The 17616-nt window shown below is 33.7% G+C and overlaps 5 protein-coding genes across 10 annotated transcripts; 3 read left to right on the plus strand and 2 right to left on the minus strand.

The window, feature by feature from the left end:
* Positions 1 to 1854: 1854 nt before the first annotated feature.
* LOC126759158 (protein vreteno-like) lies at positions 1855 to 5513 on the plus strand. Of its 2 annotated transcripts, XM_050473829.1 has the most exons (9): positions 1855 to 2111; positions 2167 to 2529; positions 2598 to 2762; positions 2815 to 3051; positions 3113 to 3364; positions 3440 to 4178; positions 4253 to 4434; positions 4512 to 4711; positions 4792 to 5513. In XM_050473829.1, exons 2-9 carry the CDS (start codon positions 2171 to 2173, stop codon positions 4968 to 4970), a joined length of 2313 nt encoding a protein of 770 aa, XP_050329786.1. In that variant the 5' UTR covers positions 1855 to 2111; positions 2167 to 2170; the 3' UTR covers positions 4971 to 5513. The 2 variants fall into 2 exon arrangements, with proteins under 2 accessions (XP_050329786.1, XP_050329787.1); XM_050473830.1 differs by lacking the exon at positions 1855 to 2111 and having other exon boundaries at positions 2431 to 2529; positions 2581 to 2762.
* Positions 5514 to 5913: 400 nt separating this feature from the next.
* LOC126759169 (transcription factor grauzone-like) lies at positions 5914 to 8050 on the plus strand. Of its 2 annotated transcripts, none has more exons than XM_050473844.1 (6): positions 5914 to 6158; positions 6219 to 6594; positions 6655 to 7018; positions 7076 to 7279; positions 7349 to 7587; positions 7787 to 7883. In XM_050473844.1, coding segments are annotated over exons 1-6 (1308 nt in total). In that variant the 5' UTR covers positions 5914 to 6035; the 3' UTR covers positions 7789 to 7883. The 2 variants fall into 2 exon arrangements, with proteins under 2 accessions (XP_050329801.1, XP_050329800.1); XM_050473843.1 differs by having other exon boundaries at positions 5915 to 6158; positions 7349 to 7718; positions 7787 to 8050.
* Positions 8022 to 9281, minus strand: LOC126759187 (uncharacterized). Its single transcript, XM_050473871.1, has 2 exons — positions 8836 to 9281; positions 8022 to 8779 (listed from the first exon to the last, which is right to left on the minus strand). Exons 1-2 carry the CDS (start codon positions 9229 to 9231, stop codon positions 8432 to 8434), a joined length of 744 nt encoding a protein of 247 aa, XP_050329828.1. The 5' UTR covers positions 9232 to 9281; the 3' UTR covers positions 8022 to 8431.
* A 249-nt stretch (positions 9282 to 9530) lies between these two features.
* LOC126759149 (uncharacterized) lies at positions 9531 to 15109 on the plus strand. The gene is made up of 8 exons (XM_050473809.1): positions 9531 to 9644; positions 9709 to 10811; positions 10867 to 12418; positions 12511 to 13061; positions 13129 to 13464; positions 13531 to 13668; positions 14391 to 14816; positions 14882 to 15109. Exons 1-8 carry the CDS (start codon positions 9629 to 9631, stop codon positions 15041 to 15043), a joined length of 4284 nt encoding a protein of 1427 aa, XP_050329766.1. The 5' UTR covers positions 9531 to 9628; the 3' UTR covers positions 15044 to 15109.
* LOC126759195 (uncharacterized) lies at positions 15099 to 16474 on the minus strand. 4 transcript variants are annotated; one of them, XM_050473887.1, is made up of 4 exons: positions 16296 to 16474; positions 16058 to 16215; positions 15672 to 15987; positions 15099 to 15604 (listed from the first exon to the last, which is right to left on the minus strand). In XM_050473887.1, exons 2-4 carry the CDS (start codon positions 16182 to 16184, stop codon positions 15544 to 15546), a joined length of 504 nt encoding a protein of 167 aa, XP_050329844.1. In that variant the 5' UTR covers positions 16185 to 16215; positions 16296 to 16474; the 3' UTR covers positions 15099 to 15543. The 4 variants fall into 4 exon arrangements, with proteins under 4 accessions (XP_050329844.1, XP_050329843.1, XP_050329842.1 ...); XM_050473886.1 differs by having other exon boundaries at positions 16058 to 16235; positions 16279 to 16474; XM_050473885.1 differs by having other exon boundaries at positions 16275 to 16474.
* Between the last annotated feature and the right edge of the window lie 1142 nt (positions 16475 to 17616).

Here is a 17616-nt window from a genome sequence, read left to right on the forward strand (position 1 = left end):
AGAGATTTAGCGTGGATCAGTTTCAAATCATTTCAATGAGGTGATTTGGAACTGTCATTTTTGTATGGCGAAATCTTGATAAATTTTTAAGATTAGTGGGATAATCCATTCAACAGCCGAAATCGTGTGATTAAGTGTCGGTCTGAACATGGTATAAGGAATCTCTAAACCGGACGAAGGAGTATAGACTTGAGCTTAACATTGCAGTCGACGGCGTCAAAATTCCGACTGTCAATAATCCTTAGATTTTAGGTGTAACATTCGACAGTCTATGCTCCTTCTCTCCTCATACGACCGCGATTATCGCCAAAGTACAGAGCCGCAACAAAATCCTCAAGTCGCTAGCCGGCAGCACATGGGGAAAAGACAAAGAAACGTTGTTGGCAACATACAAGGCTATCGGCCGGCCGGTCCTCAACTACGCAGCGCCCATATGGTCGCCTGGATGCAGTGGCACGCAGATGTGGAAACTACAGACCTGCCAAAATACTGCACTCCAGACCACTACAGGATGTCTTTTGATGTCTCCCATCGAACACCTCCACAGTGAGACGCTTATGCTCCCAGTTAAGGAGCATAATGAACTCCTCTCCAAGCAGTTCCTGCTGGGATGTTTTCGCAGAAATCACCCCTGCTGCCATCTGCTTGGAGCGGAACCGCCTCCTAGGAGCATCAAAAGGTCATTCCTGGATTACGTCGACGACGTCGTACAGTACGCCGACCGGACTTCGGACGCAACTAACTATAGGCAGGTACTGACCGCTATTCACAGCGGAGACATCAACACCTTCACCGACTCCCTTCCCGTGAATGGCGTTCTTGGAGTCAAACCACCACCCATCGCAGACGAAGAGCTCCAGTTGCCGCGAGAAACGCGTGTGACCCTTGCGCAACTTCGTTCTGGATACTGTAGCAGGTTAAACTCCAACTTATCCAGAATAGACCCTGACATACCCTACGTATGTCCTGCATGCAACGAGTCTCCGCATGACACTGACCACCTCTTTGCATGCCCCATAAACCCCACCCATCTAACACCCTCCTCCGTTTGGTCCGACCCCGTCGAAACAGCACGTTTCTTGGGCCTACCGTTAGATGACATCGACGACAACACAAATGACATTTACCATCCCAACGGGGATTGAATTTCCGTTAAAACAACAACAACAATCTCTAGTCACTATTTGAGACATTTTGTCTCAATTTGTGACTATTTACTATTCACAAAACAGACTCTAACGTTAGTCTCAAAATATTGACTCAAATTTGAGACCTGATTGTTAGATGATCGCAAAACTAAAAAGAATCCTTGTCTGCCTTTTGAATAAACTGAATAGAGATCATCACAGATATTAATCGATTGTCGTTTTTTATATTTTGTAAGCAACTCAAACACGAAAGGGTTAAAAATAAATCAATTTTACATAAATTTAGTAAATATTATGAAACAAAGTCAACATATATTTTTTTTATAAATAATTATGTTTTATTATGCGATACATAATTATGTTTTTTACAATGCGCACTAGGGTATAGTGAACTGACTTGTGATACGGTATGCATACAAGTATATATCCCGCTTATAAGAAAACACCATAACAGTTCGAAGAAACAGAGGTTCGGCGAATCATGAAAATGAATAAAAGCGTCACGCCCGGAACACATAGAGCGCGACAGACTGCAAGCAACATCTGTCAAATATTAAAATACACACATTCTTATGGACATAGTTATAGTTGTGCAGCCGCCTCAATAACTGAGTCCTTAAGAACGTGTGTATTTTAATATTTGACAGCGTCTGTCGCGCTCTATGTGTTCCGGGCGTCACTTTGATTTAAACAGTGGAAGCGGCCACTATAAAAGCTTTCTCTAAATTTAATTTTGTTGTATCTAAACAAATATATCTTAAAAAAAATGTGTATCCTACATGGTCTTTAATTATTAAGTCCACGAATATGTGTGATCGATCTTGATATTTTAACATTTTAAATAATCGATAAATACTATCCCTCTTTCAATTTTGAGTTTTGAGATTTGTAGAAACTGCAGTTGCATTCTTATATTTGTTTTTATTTTTCTGAATTTTAGGATAATACATTCACTTGCTAACTGTGAGTTAATATAATATATGAAGAACACATTATTTGATTTGGAACACTCTTTCAGAAATATGTCGAACGACAACTTGAATAACGTTGTCCCGAAGGAACTTGGTGCATGGAACCCAATGCGCGAAGATTACACTAATTCTAAATTTAATAAATATAGCAGTGGTCCTGGAGCTTATTTAGATGCTGCTTTACAACCAGCCCAACAAGCTGAAGCGGGAAACAAGCAAAGGTCTCCGATTTCCAAGAATGTCAATGATAGTTCGACTTCAAAATTTACACCTTATTTGGTACTAAAGCATTTGCCCCCTGGAATTACCAAGAAAGCCATTTATAATATTTGTACTCGACATGGTCGAGTCAGCGATGTTCGTGATAGTACAAAAAATGATTACTTCTTCATTGATTTTCCAAATGTGGCGTAAGTAAATTTTAAGTTTTTGTAATATTTTTATATATGTATATAATACAGTTTGCTTCATCCACCAGCGAAATGGAGTCCGTTTACCGTGCTTTAGTAGAGAATCAATACGGTTTTCATGTACTAGTAGGCAAGCAAAAAAATAAGCAGCAAACTGAGCCTATACTTTCAGATATTGAAGAAACTCTGCCGTCAATAGAAACAGAAAAGAACGTCATTGATTTTGAACACAGGTATTTATTTAAATAAAAAATTAAACATCTTAAAACAAAATGTTATATTTAGAAACTACCGATCGTCTGAAAAAAATTTACCTCGACCGCACTTTGGACACACTCCAATTGTGAATCAAAAGGCTTATGAAACGAAAGATTCGCTTCTGCAACGTAACGATCCACAACGTCATTTTCTGATTACCGAAGATGCACACGAGCTTGAACGAGCAGGCCTAAAAGACTACAACGAATTGAACAATATGGAGACTTCCAAGTACAAATATCGTACAGGCAGAGCGTTCATTGAGTTCGTAATTTTATGAATTTCCAATCGAGCATTAAATTAATCATAATATTTTTTATCTTAGGATGTCTGAGCAGTCTAAAACATATATTGAAGAAAAGACACGTCAATCTTTGGGCGGCTATGACTGGTCACGACAAATATACGAAAATAATCATAATAATAGAGGAATCGAGAGACCTAAAGATATTGGACAATGTGCAAATTGTAACCGAACATGTGATGTAGTATGTGCACGGTGTCAAACATATTTTTGCGGTTTGGAGTGCCAACGTAAGGCCTGGCCAAAGCATCGCCAAATTTGCGGTAAAGAGAAGTACGTACTATATAGACATATGTATACATATATATTATTGATTACATTTAAATATATTTTATGCATAAAAAACAGTATTAAAGGCTTCAATGAAAATTTGGAAAACAAGTGTTTTCAAAAGGAAAAAGTGCACGACGAATCAAAAGATAAACAAAATCAAAGTTCTCCGAACACGTCATCTTCTTCCGGTGTTGTTGAAAATCCCACTGAGGTGCAATCAAGAAAAATACCTCGCAGTGGTAATTTAGTTGCACTTACTGCCGTTAGCAAAACGAATATAGTATTTATAAGATCGAAGGCTAATGAAGATAATTTAAACTTTTTTAAATTTATTAATGATGTTCAAAGTACGGCTAAGCAGCTAAAAAAATTGTCGAAAACTCCAATTTGTGGACAGATTGTCATTACTAATTTCGCGGGACAATATAATCGTGCTATGATACTTAATAGTGACAATGAGCAACACATAAAATTAGTTTATATGGATTATGGTAATTTGGATGCAAGAAAATTGGAGGATCTTTATGAAGCACCCGAGCAGTTCATTCAAGTACAACGTTTTGTGGAGCCGGTAATATTAAAAGATGTACCGGAAATGTATATGACCGAAGAAATTCGTAAATTTATGTATTCATATTTGGATGGTATTGATTTGGTAGTTAAGTATGACGAAAAGAACGATTTGTTATCCGACAAGGGTGTTTATGAAGTTGAATTATTTGATGGAACTACAAATCAAAATTTCAATAAAATGGTAGCCAAACTTTGCAAACCAACCGAGCCAACTAATCCGGATGAAGCATATTACGTTAATGTTAGTATATTTTTCTTTTCTAAACTAAGTGCATAAATCTATTTATTCTAAATTCTTCCCGTTAAAAATAACAGCATTTACCTCAGAAGCAATTACCAGAAGGCGACAACATAGAACTGGTTGTTATGGACAACTCTCTTCTTTGTACCGGTTGTATATCATGTAGTACAAAGAAATGGGCCATCGAAATTGAAAAATTTCAAAGTGATCTCCAGGTTTATGGCGAGTCGTTAAAGGATCAATGCTATACACCGCGGTATGTAATATTTTTTCAATATTTTATGGTTTAAAATACATATATTGGCATTCTACAAAAACATCTCTAATATTTAGTATCGGTGAACTTTGCATTGCTAAATATAAAGTTGATGGTAAATGGTATCGTGGTCGTTGTCTGGAAATCGTGGGTGATGGTTTCCCGAGCATCATATTCTTCGACTACGGAAACATTGGAATGGTCAACGTCAAGAATATTAGGCGTTATCCAGCACAGTTTACTTTTCCAATTTACACTTGCGATTGTGAAATTAAAGGTAAAGATTTGAAATTGCCACAAGTTTTATATTTAAAATGCATATTTCAAAATACCTAATAATGTTATACAATTGTGAAGGGTTGCCGGAACAGTGTGAGGCAGATTTGGTTCAGAAACTGGAAGAACTTATACCTAATGGCAGTACGATTCATTGCGAAAATGTGACGGTCTATAAGGATGACAACTTCCACGCAATAACTTTACCTAAACTAATCCACAATCTTAAGGCCGAAGGATTATTGAAAGAAAAAGTCTAAAAACTTAAATCCATTTTAAATATATATTTTTAAATTTTTATTAAAAAACAACAACGAAAAATATAACGCTACTATAATAAATTAGGCGACACATTTGAAAGACTATGGGACCGGTTTGAAAATGACTAACTGAATTAAGTATATTTTAAAATAGTGGTCATAACTATTATAATTCATAAATTGAATCATTTTTACAAATGCAGAAGTTTGCAATAAACTTAAAAGTTATATACATATGTATGTATATATAGAATACAATTTTATAAAAGAAATTCTTGTTTTGTCGGTTTGTTTCTATTATTATTACTGAGACGCCTAATCTTACCAAGTCTATTTATGTGACACCCATTTTCAGACAAAACACTAGTTTTTGGGTATTTAAATTAAATCATCCAACAATTAAAAGCTATTACAGGCTGGGAATTTAATATCTGAAAAAAAAACTATGTATTTAAGTATTTTTTTTTATTTAATGGTGTATTAAAACAACTGACGTTTGACCTTTCAATACTTAATAAATTGATTTTCTATCAATTATCAAAAGTTTTAATCGTTTCAATTGAAAATTAATTTGCACATACACATTTTCATCAAATACATTTCAACTTCGCATTTTCTTTAATTTTCACACTTTAGTTTTTCACATTTATTTTTGGTAGAATTTAAATCTGGCTGTTCCAATTGTGAAACGTCAAAATAAATAAATAAATAATTGAGTTCAAATAAGAAATAGTTTTTAGAATAGGTTAATCTGTATAGCACAAACAACTTCCAAATATTTAACAGTATGCTTGGCAAGTGCAAAATTACATGGTAATGTTAAAAAGTACATTTTTATCTCAAATTCTTGTTCTTCCTGATAGCTAGCAACCACTAGGTGTTATAAAACAAACCTATAAATTAGGAACACGGTATATTGTTATTTTGTGAGTGAATGTTAAGGTGCATTGAGTAAGAAGAAGCTTAAAAACAAGATTTATTACATACAAAACTTATTTCATTGTGTTGGAGTTTCAGTAGTCGTAATATTATTAACAAATTTTTAACAAAAGTTTTATTTCTTTGATGGGAATGATTTGTCGATTGTGCTTGCAAAATTTAACTCAGGAAAATGCGATATATTTATTTGAGTCTCCTCATACGGAATCTAAATTAATTAAACTTATAACAAAGTACTTCCACTTGGAGGTAAATTGTCAATTGTTTGCCACCTCATAAGAATGCACTTGACTGATTGATTGTTTACAGGTAGCGCAAGATGATCCGATATCGACTTCATTGTGTGAAGATTGTGGTGATCATTTGGAAGAATTCCATAAGTTTTGGATATTTGTGGATTTAAAACAGAGCTCGTTGGGCAGTGAGTTCCTTGACGTAAAATGTAACAAAGTAGAGGATGTTACACCGGTATTAATCGATGTTACGGGAGAAAATATTGATAATCAAGAAGAAATACTCTTGGATTTGAAGGATATATCTGTCTCACATGACATGAACATCTTCGATTTAGCAACGACCTCCGAAAGTATAAATGTTAAGCCAGACATCAAATTTGATTTAGACGAGGAATGTGGAAATGTCGTAGCAGAAGATGATTGGAGAAATGACAACGAGTCGATTGAAGGTAATATATGCTTATAATTAATTCCGTTCATAGTATTAATTTAATATTGTTTTTATTTAGATGATATTCCATTGATAAATTTGAAGGAAAAAATTGAAACTATTTCAAAGTCCACAAAAAGCAATGTAACAAGTTATGCTCGTGTTAAGAAAATCAAACGGAAACTTAAAAACGTGGATTTCCGTCCAGTAAAAAACGTATTGAGGAAAGAAGCTTCGAAACTAAATAATGAAATTATTGGTAATTTTATGTTGCTGAACTGTGATATATGCGGTTTATGTGTTGAGACCTATAATGATCTCCGTTTACATTTCACACAAATCCATAAAAGCACAGCGTTTGTAAAGTGTTGTGGTAAAACATTCCAGAAACCAAGTTTGCTAGCAGAGCACGTTCAGTGGCATACAAACCCCAGTAAATTTAAGTAATACAGAACAAAGGTACAAAGAAAAGTGCTTATCTTCTTTACGAATTTTTCTAGATGTGAAGATTGCGGGAAACAATTGAAGTCAAGTAAATGTTTGGCAAGCCACATTAAAATAATTCATTCTAAAAAGGAAGTTAATCACGAAACTGTTTGCTGTCATATTTGTTCTAAAGTATTTCGCGGGCAAAAATGTCTCGACAATCATATACGAAAACATGAAGACAGTAGAGTATATAACTGCGAAATATGCACGAAAAGGTAAATATTAAAAATAAGTTTAACATTAACGAAATACTAATTGAAGTAATACTGAATTATATTTAATAGCTTTGGAACACCACAACGCTTGCGCAAACACAAAGAGGCCATACACGAGGATCTTCATCGGCACATATGTGACGTATGTGGTAAAGCATTCAAGTTTAAGCCATCTTTTGAACGTCATGTACTTGAGCATCAGGGAATTATAGAACCACCTGTACAATGTGATATTTGCGGAGAATGGTCAAAAAATAAACACGTCCACCGATTACACCAGTTCAAACACAATAATACCGACGCAGACTGTAAGTATTGTGGACGCAAATGTCGCTCACGCACCGCCTTAAGAGGTCATATTAATTATATGCACAAGAAGAAATACGATTTACAATGCAGCTTTTGCGACAAAACTTTTAAAGAGAGCAGAAACCTTGAAGTAAGATTTTGCATATGAGTTACTATTTTTAAAATTTTATTTCACCAATTTTTTTTTTTACTTTTTAGGAGCACATGGCTACACACACGGGAGCGCAATTGTACTCTTGTCCACACTGCTCAAAGGAATGCCGCTCAAAATCTAATATGTACGTTCATATAAAACGTATGCATGCAAACGAATGGATCCAATCCAAAATGGCGCGTTCAAATGATCCAAATTTGAAGGCAACTCAAAACAACGTAAGCTGAAATTACCTGCTCATTGGAAAGCTGTTCGTATTTAAATAAAATAAACCGTAGCTTATTTAAATATATAGTTGATAAAGAATACATCATATTTATTAATTGATCTAAAAGGTTTAGTCCCAAGTTGAATTGTTTTTTACAAAGACTCCCTAAAGTTTCAGTTTTTCACTTAAATTTTCCCACATATTTAACTTATAACTTTTTGGTATATTCGTCTTAATGACTTTTTCATAAACACATTCCTTTTATGCATAGGCTTACATATGCTTAAATACATTTCTTTCTACAGCTGTCTGAAATATAGGGTTTGCAATTTATCAATCTTGTTGTTAAAAAATAAGGAAGCTATTTCCTTTTTAATCATCCGAGTCTTCTTATTTGGATGTAAGCTGGGACCCTCTTGGACAAAACTTTTGTAATATTACGTCTAAAAAATACTATATGAAATTAGTTGTAAAAACATAATTAGATTTCTGAAATAGCAAGATCAGTAAGAATTCCCTGTATTTTTGCCATAGCTTTAGCTGCATTAACAGGTTTCAGATGTCTCAGTTGTAAACCTATGCTAGTTCCAAAAGCTAAATACATATCATCTGTTCCCAATGGCTCGTTAGAGCAACGTTTATGTTGATTATCTTTCGTACTGAATACAGAAATCTTTGCAGAAGTTGACGAATTGGTACATGGATGAGACGCCAATCTTAATTTTTTAGGTTCTTGCTGTTGTAAGTCCTCGTCTAGATAATCTTCGACAGTACATTTTTCCCAAACTGCTTCTCTCTCTTGTAGACGTTCGCAGTTATCGTTACTTAACTGTAAATTATTTAAAAATTACAAATAAAGTTTAATACCACTTATAAAAAATTTACCTCATCGTATGAGCCTTCCTTTTTTAGACTTATTTCATCATCGTTATCCTCGTCATCTTCAATAAACTCTCTTTTTCTCATTATTATTGTACTATTTAAATAATTGAAATCCTTATAATAATACAATTTAGGCTGATATATTTCAGTTGAATTTGGAGCTTTTCTTTTCCATTCTTCCAGTTTTCTAAGTTCGGCTACATATGCTGTGCGGAGATACTTAATCTTTTTTTTCAACTCGTGTACATCTGTATCGAAGTAGTTTGCAATCTCTTCCCATGCTTTCTCTTTTAAACCAGAATTTCTGTACGATTCCTTTCTGCAATTCCAAAGGCATTCATACTGTTCATAAATTCGTATCAAATTAATAGTATCATCACGATTCAATTGTAAAGCCATTTTTGAATATTTGTCACGCCAAAACTCCGACAATTATTAAATGGCAAAAATAGATGTCAAACCATCAAAATAACGTTAGAGAAGGACGATAGTATATCGATAAATGATTTTTATACAATTCGTTGTTAAAAGATATACCCTAATTTATTTTAAATTGAAATATAAGAGAGATTTGTATAAAATCTTCATAACTAAATCAATTAAATTATAAAAAATATTTTATATGTCTCTATTATCTTATTATAAAACAAAATCGGTCATTATAAAGAGAGCTTACTTTAGAATTGATATGGGTAACACTGTCATATGTTTTCATTCAAGCACGTGTGGTATTTGTTTACGTCGTATATAGAAGACTAGTCTAATTTCCTTTCAATATAAAAAAGAAATAGTAAAAATGTCGACGGAAGACGGTATTTTACAAAATTTGAATGTGGTTATTTATTAAATATTACCTATGTATGTATGTATTTACAGAATTTTTGAATTGGCTGCGTCGCAATGAATTATCATTTCTTGAGAATTTTAAATTTGCATTGAAAGCTTGGAATTCGGCCGAGTTTACGCTCTCAAGTAAATATGACATAGTCCTGAATTGGTTATCCACAGCAGCAGTAAAGATACCGATAGAACAAATGCCTTTTGAGGAGTTTACTGAACTGTTACAAATGCGCGCTCAACCGGGCCTTATTGTTCAAGATACAAAAAAGAAATTTGTTGAAATGATTTTGAAATTAGCCAACAAATGTGCCGAAAGCAGTAAAGTAGTAACGAATTGTGATTGGCCAAAACTTTTGTGCCATCTGTGTGATTTTGAAGTTTTACAAGATTTATTTCGCACAGATTATGAGATACATGCGCAAGTTTATGCATCATTACTTAATTGCTATGAATTATATTTAAAGAAATTTAAGTCATCGAATCAACCAATTAATTCTACCAAAACTAAAATTATAAATACTGCAAACGAAACCAAATTCTTTTCCAGTATTCTTGGTCACTTACGAGATCACATTAAAAGAACCGGCGATACTGCCCGCTATGACAAATGTTATCGCTTGTATATTTTGCAGCCACTTGTTCGTGTGGTTCTAACGCTGCGGACGCATTCTCTTTGCTTCTTTGATGAATTATTACAATTAGAGCGTCTTTTAACGGATGAATTGCAAGATGAAACTTTGGTACAACGTATAATGCAATTGCCCCTATTTGTAAGACTTTTAACACTGGAATGTACTCTTGTCAACAGACGAGGCGTTGAAAGTTATATTCAACATTTGTTGCAGCGTGTATTCAAAGAACTTGCAAAAGAAATCGAAAAAGTTGGACAAAAAGATTCTCTTAAAGCGAAAATGATGATAACCGCAGGTGCTTATACTTTGGAAATTTTGCGTAAACATGACATCAGTCTAAATTTCAAAATGGATTTGGAAAATCAACCACCCGCACTGACTTACTTGGGTGAAGAGCTTTTTAAGTGCATTCAACAAGGTAAACAAGATTATTTGCGTGAGGTTTTAATGCTATTGTGCGCAGCTTTGCGTCTAAATCCACTTATTTTGGAGCAAGACATCTTCCAGGTATTAAATTTTTGTAGTAAAAAACTAAAATTTTAATTTACATTTTTTTATTTAGATAACAACTTGGATGATAGTCGCGGAAAAGAAGGACCAAGAAGAACAAATTTTATTTGGCGATTATCTTGTATCCCTAATGGATATGTTTAGACGTTTAAGTCGAGCGGAGAAACTGGTTTTCAACATGCTCAAAAGCCTTAAAGAATGGTTAAACAAATTTGAAATTGTAACAAATAAAAAAACTGAAAAAACCTTGAAACGAAAATCGAGAGGAGGGGATGAAAACACGACTAAGAAATCAAAACCCCACAGAGCAGAATTAGACACCGACATAGATTATTTGCATATTATCTTCGAAGAGTTTCATAATGTGTCAACAGAAATCAACAGCGAAAGCAATAACGAAGTCGAGCATTCTTTTCCATATCTCCGAGCAGCTTGGCCGTCAAAAAGTGTTGGAGTTGCATTTTCAAAATTAATAACCGGACTCGTGTCTAAACCTTCTCTAGTAATTTGGAAGTCATTGCTTTATTCCTTAAGGGAGTTGCTAAAAAACTTACATGACAAAACTGGTGTACGATATGAAGAGAATAACCAGTTCCTCTTGGATTTACATGCCGCTTTACTTTGTCAATATTTTGCCGGTAGCCGCCTGGCCGAACAATATGATAAATTTTCGAACGAAATAAATGAACAGCTTCGAGTTACCGAAGAAGGTCTTTCTGAATTTGCACAGTTGCTACTTGCCCAAGAGCATAATGAACGTAAATTAAATGCATTTCTGGAATGTGCCTTTCATACTAGTTACTTCAAACTTCTATTGCACTACTATCGTCCAGATGGAAATAAAGAAAACTCACCAGCTCCAGAGCAATTACATGCATTTCTGAATACCGAAGAGTGGACATTATTAGAAGAACGCATAATGAATTTTGGCAAATCGCAAAGCAAATATCTTTATAATCGCCTGAAGCTTCAAGGTGCTCAAGCAATTTCACTTTTAAAATTAACAGCAGAAAGCAGTGCAGTTGACCTGCAATCTATATTGCCTCTCACGAATGAAGACAACTTGAAATATGACGTCGTGACGCTATTGCAAAAAATGCCTAGCATGAAGTGGACTCTCAGTCGCATGAACCAGCACGACAAGGCTAGCATATTACCACGCCTGCTTGATACAAAAGCTGAAATAAACGTAATTGCAGAAGATTTGGACTCTTTAGAAATACTGGCAATGGCCGTATGCGCACGTTTTTCCCAACATTTTGAAACTGTTTCGAAGGGTTCCATTCTGGCTTCTTTAAATTGTAATTTCAACTCGTTAAACGAATATATACGTGCGGACCAGAATGCAGCAGATAAAAAGTTGATAAAGTTGAAAAAAATTATCGAGACACTCGCTGAAACTGAGTATAAAGTGAAAGAACTTCCCGTGCCTGAGGAAATAGAAAAGGTTTTACATCTTTGTCGACAATTACCACTGGGACATTTACGAAGGCAAAATAAATGCTTGGTATTTGCATTATTTTTAGCATTTTACAGCGATTTGAGTGCAACGAACAAAATAGAAGCTAATAAATATGCTTCGGATGTCTTTGAAATAATTTTAGGTAAAGAGGAATTTCGAAAATTTTATATCAGTAATTAAAAAAAACCAACGTATTTTATTATTTATATCTAATACAATCTCATTTTATTTCAGATTTTCTTCATTTTGGTCCACATATACCGATCTTCAAATATTTTTCTTTGTCGACAATTTTAAAAATTCTACCTGTTGCAAGGTTGTGGCAATTCTATGAATTCATCTTTTCTTCCATCAAATCCGAGGAAAAAGGTAGCGAGCAGTTTCTCACTTCTTTGGCCGAAAACTTAGAATCCGCACAAAGTTCCGATTGTAAACTAGATGAAGATCAGAGACGTCTTCTGCTACTCGCCATAGAAACCCTCGCTGCAATTAGTGGTCCTAGCGCTAAACGCATACGAAAATATTTTGACCGTATTTTAGCAATTTACTCCAAATATATAAACGGGTACTTTAATAAGCAAGCCGCAAAAGAATCAGATGCTTCATTAAATAACTCTGTAAAGAAAGATAAGAAATTTGTTGAGAAAACTTTAGCTGGTTTCGCGCCATTTGTGAATTCTGTACTAACGATCGCGGCAGCTGGCATCGATAATGGGGTTGATAAGTCGACCGTATTAGTGGATGAAAACTTTCGTCGTATTTGTAAAATATACATTGGCCACTCTGTAATTATGATAAAAATAACTCTACTTAATATTTATAATTTCGATATTTTTTGAATTTAATTTGCAGATGGACTACCGCAATCCGTATGCCATACGTCTGTTGCAAGTGGCGTTAAATCATCGACAACTTTTGCATTTGGATCAAGATGAAATAGAGTTTGTGCTTAGTCACTATTGGCAACAAATAAACGCAGATTTGAAAAACTCAAGCGTAAATGAAACGAATACTGGGAAAACGACAGAGACAGCAGTTAAAATGATTATTGGTAATAAAACCAATGAAGATTTGCTACTAACACTACAGAGTTTGAGCAACAATTTGGATGATATAAAGGATTTTAGAAATATTTTAAGATGCCTTGAATTAATAGCAAAATGTTCCTTTAGCACGATTAAAGGCGCTGTAAGTTTAAACACATAAATAAGCTGCATTCCTGCTATTAACAAGTAATTTCTCTTACCAAAATAGATTTTTAATGATAAATTTAAATCCATCACATGCAACATTATATTACGTCTTGGAAAAGATGAGAAGCAGCAATTTGTGGACAAGGAACAAGTTTTGGCACTATTGGCAGCGCAGCAATCGTTAGTCGAAAATAAAATGGTATTAAACTATTGAATTAATAATTTAAAAGAAACGAGAAAAGACATTAACTTCGGTTGTACGGAAACTGTAATATCTTTCACAAATACAAAAGATTCCATACAAGAATTTGCAAGCTAGATGCTATAGATCCGATATAAACCTTTTGTTCGGTTCAATCACTTCTACAACTATTCCGAAAAGCTTCTTATTAGATTAAAGCGTTTCTTTATACAATATTTTATGCCAAATTTTGTTAAGATATCTTGCCAAATAACAAAGTTTTCCATACAAGGATTTGATTCTGAGCGTTCCGTTTTTGGGGCAGTTATATGCCATACAGCTCCGATATAGGCGGTTCCGGCAAATGTACAGCTTCTTGGAAAGAGAAGGTCGAGTACGAAATTTCATATTAATACTTCAAAAACTGAGGGATTATTTTGCGTGTATTAAATCATTTAAATATAAAATTTATAGGCAATCCGTTTTTTTAGGAGTAACAAACTTAATATTCCCTGTTTAGGGTCTTCAGACTAGATCTCGATATGCAAAGAAATATCCCATATGATAACGTCTTTTCATGTCTCAACCCAAATCATCTGACAGCTTGTTCCCTGTTTACATAGACTGAGAGTCAGATGATATTAAACTAATAATTTTTCTGTTATATTCCATTGAAATAAATTTACAGTCTTACATAAATAATAAAAGTTGTAAAAATTGCTTATTGTTATTTCTTACAGATCCCCATTTCAACGGACACTTTGGACGACATACTTTCACTTCTTATGGATATCAATATAAAACAATTTCCACTATCTGAAAATAATTTGGATACATTTAAACAATTACATTGTGCAATGAGTGGCTTATTCGGCAGTCTGATTAGACAAAGGCATGTACTACTTATGGATCGTGTACCTCAATTTATGCACATATTTAAGGACCTCATACAATCTATTGTTTGGTACAAGAGTGACAGACAAAAAGATGCGGCATTATCGGCCAATGAGTTGGACGATTTAGCGGAGCTGGCAATGAAATTAGAGGCTCTAATGCATTTAATAGCTTCGCATAGCGTACATGTTAAGCGTGTTGCACCATTTGTGCTTACTTTTGTTATAAGCCTAATTGTTGCAAATAAGCGCGCAACAACTTTATATCCGAAGGTTGGTTAAATATTTATATTTTTAAATTGTTTCAACAAATACTATTATGCATCTTTCTATTTTAGATCAAAACGCACATTGATAGTATATGCTATGATTTGATCGGAATTTGCGATCACCGGGTTGGACGTTTTATATTACGTTGTTCTAATGAAGCGGCCCGGCAGGTATACGAGTTGTATGTTAAAGATCATAAAAAGTACCACAAATTTAAGGGTAAAGTGTAAATATTTGTGTATGTATTTAGTTTAAAATCCTATGGAATAAATGTACATGCATAAATTTTATATAAATTAAGTGTTTTATTAAATAAATTTATAGTTAACAAATACATAGTTTACAGAACAACAATTTGGGTTACGCAGCTACAATTTTTGTGTTTTTTACTTAGCTTGTTTTTTTTAATACGAATGACACCTATGTTAATTATATCACTAGCAAACCGAGCATAGCCTTAATATCATCGGGATATGCAATAATAAAATAAAAATTATTATGTGCTTCTTTAATAAAATTCAACGACAACGTTACTACACAGAAAACATTTAATATTTCTTAACTTGTCGTAAAATAAATAATATAAAAGTACGTTTGATTTCTATAACAAAAATTTGTTTATAATAAAAGAAAGCACTTTGGATTATACTAAAAAATGACGAAAAATATTTAACTTTAGTTTCATATATTATAAATAAAGCTTTCAGCTAGTTATAAAATTAGGAGAAAGTTATAAATTTTGAAATAAAGAACACTTTTCACATATTGGCCGTTCAACATTACCGCAACCACTGTAAATCAAATTAAGTAATTTATTATTATTTTTTGGTCATCTTCGTAAAATTACAATTAACTCACAATAGGGAAACGCAACTGTCGCATAGAAATATACCACATTCTGCACATGAGTGTCCACAAAATTCGCACAGCGCTTGTGAACAATTACAACAATCGCTACGTATGTAAGCTTCACGGTGACAGCATTTTGATTTGCGACTCTCCAAAGAGAGATCAACTATAAGATCTGTAACATTTTTTGATGATATTTCACCATTACCACGTAAAACAACCTGCTGCCATAGTGGTACTTCCACCTCCGCAGCCGTCTCTGATTGGGCCTGTTCTAATGGTTTTTGTACACGTGCAGCTTTGAATAATAAGTTGATGGTTTTTTCTAAAGATATGCAAAGAAAATACTTATATTAAACTTTCAATTTATAACATCAATTGGATAAATAACTAACGATGAATTTTATTCATTTTATTTTGATCGCGCTGCTCTACAATTTTGTCACTAATAAGCTTTTTAGTTTGTGGCACAAATGTGTCGAAATCTTCACAACGCTGACGCTTTAACATGATTGTGGCCATAAGATTCTTAACTTCAGTATTGGCTCCACTTCTATAATAAAAGAAATAATACTGATTCTAACATGCAGAACATATCATATATATACATACTTACATATCTCTTTTGTTTACCTAAAATTTCCACTCCGTGATATGATATAATAAATTATTAAACAATTAAATTCGGGTATTAGTTTATATGCTCGATCACAGACAAAAATTTTGTTTGTAATATAGCTATAGATATTTTCCACTATCCTAGTAACAGAATAAATGTTAAATAAATATAATAATACAACTAGGGTAGAGATGTTTATTAATAAACGATTGGTATTTAAAAAATCGATATTTAGAATATCTAGTTGTATATATCGCACATCTCAAAATAGGAGAGAAATCTCAAAGCACAGGAAACGAACACATTTTTGTGATTGAAATATGTGGTAATATTATACAAGGTGCGTTCCAAAGTAAACAGAACAAATGGTTTTTTCGGCAAAATCAATTTATTTTATTTAAAATATCTGCTTTTGCTTCATTACGGGTTTTGGACGGTCCAAAAGCATGTCGAACTAGTGTTTTAGCTCGTTGGGGCGGCAAAACGATCTTCGCTGTTTTTTAAAACTCCAATTCGGGCAAAAATTCCTACGAATTGTGTCGAAAATGTACAAGATATAGGGCGAAAATGGTTTTTTTTATGGCTTTTAATAAGATGTCTTGTAAATTTACTATCAATTTCCTCAAAAACCGTATTGTGAGAATTTTGGAACTTCAGAATTTGCGTGGCCTTCCTAAATTTTATATATTTAATATCGAAGATATTTTGTAAAAATTCACTTTTGTTCGAACAACCTCATGAAACTTGGAGGTAGGTAGATAAAGGGGGGCGGCAGAACATCCTTGACCCCGGGCGCTCGAAGTTGTAGCTACGCCACTGAATGCAATGTCATGAAATTCTCACTGGACAATCGATAAAGATAGCAGATTCCAACGCACTAGTCGACATATAGATGGCGCCACCAGGGGGCACTAGATTCAAAAAATGCTGTTTACTTTGGAACGCACTTGTATACCTTACATACATTCATATCTGGTATATCAACTGTGTGCCTTGTTAAAAATGAAGTCGGAATAAATAAATTAATTCACAAACATAATCCTCATAACATAATCTTCAAGTTTTTGTTACCAATAGAAATATTATATGCCAAATTGTGTAAAGATTATAGTAAATGTTATCAAGTAGAGTTATTTTAATATATCAAAATGGCAATGCGAGCAATTACTCGGGAGCGTTTCGGGAAAAAGTTGAATTGTGGTGACCATAATACATATATAACTCGGTGCTGCATCATCTGAAATCAAAGGATTTAATTTATATGCTTAGTAAATCTGTACGGCCAGGCAGTTCTGGAGGGCGTTTTCGAAATTTAAATGTTTCCGTTTTTGGGAA

This window comes from Bactrocera neohumeralis, chromosome 5 (assembly GCF_024586455.1).
Source record: "Bactrocera neohumeralis isolate Rockhampton chromosome 5, APGP_CSIRO_Bneo_wtdbg2-racon-allhic-juicebox.fasta_v2, whole genome shotgun sequence".
NCBI lineage: Eukaryota > Metazoa > Arthropoda > Insecta > Diptera > Tephritidae > Bactrocera > Bactrocera neohumeralis.

Coding starts and splice junctions, on each gene's coding strand:
- LOC126759158 (XM_050473829.1), top strand. CDS start 2,171: ATGTCGAACGACAACTTGAATAACGTTGTCCCGAAGGAACTTGGTGCA. Junction 2,530..2,597: donor ATTGATTTTCCAAATGTGGC/GTAAGTAAATTT, acceptor TTCATCCACCAG/CGAAATGGAGTCCGTTTACC. Junction 2,763..2,814: donor GTCATTGATTTTGAACACAG/GTATTTATTTAA, acceptor TGTTATATTTAG/AAACTACCGATCGTCTGAAA.
- LOC126759169 (XM_050473843.1), top strand. CDS start 6,036: ATGGGAATGATTTGTCGATTGTGCTTGCAAAATTTAACTCAGGAAAAT. Junction 6,159..6,218: donor CAAAGTACTTCCACTTGGAG/GTAAATTGTCAA, acceptor GATTGTTTACAG/GTAGCGCAAGATGATCCGAT. Junction 7,019..7,075: donor ACAAACCCCAGTAAATTTAA/GTAATACAGAAC, acceptor GAATTTTTCTAG/ATGTGAAGATTGCGGGAAAC.
- LOC126759187 (XM_050473871.1), bottom strand. CDS start 9,231: ATGGCTTTACAATTGAATCGTGATGATACTATTAATTTGATACGAATT. Junction 8,780..8,835: donor AGGAAGGCTCATACGATGAG/GTAAATTTTTTA, acceptor AATAATTTACAG/TTAAGTAACGATAACTGCGA.
- LOC126759149 (XM_050473809.1), top strand. Junction 10,812..10,866: donor TGGAGCAAGACATCTTCCAG/GTATTAAATTTT, acceptor TTTTTTATTTAG/ATAACAACTTGGATGATAGT. Junction 12,419..12,510: donor TGTCTTTGAAATAATTTTAG/GTAAAGAGGAAT, acceptor ATTTTATTTCAG/ATTTTCTTCATTTTGGTCCA.
- LOC126759195 (XM_050473887.1), bottom strand. CDS start 16,184: ATGGCCACAATCATGTTAAAGCGTCAGCGTTGTGAAGATTTCGACACA. Junction 15,988..16,057: donor TAAAATGAATAAAATTCATC/GTTAGTTATTTA, acceptor GCATATCTTTAG/AAAAAACCATCAACTTATTA. Junction 15,605..15,671: donor GACAGTTGCGTTTCCCTATT/GTGAGTTAATTG, acceptor TTTGATTTACAG/TGGTTGCGGTAATGTTGAAC.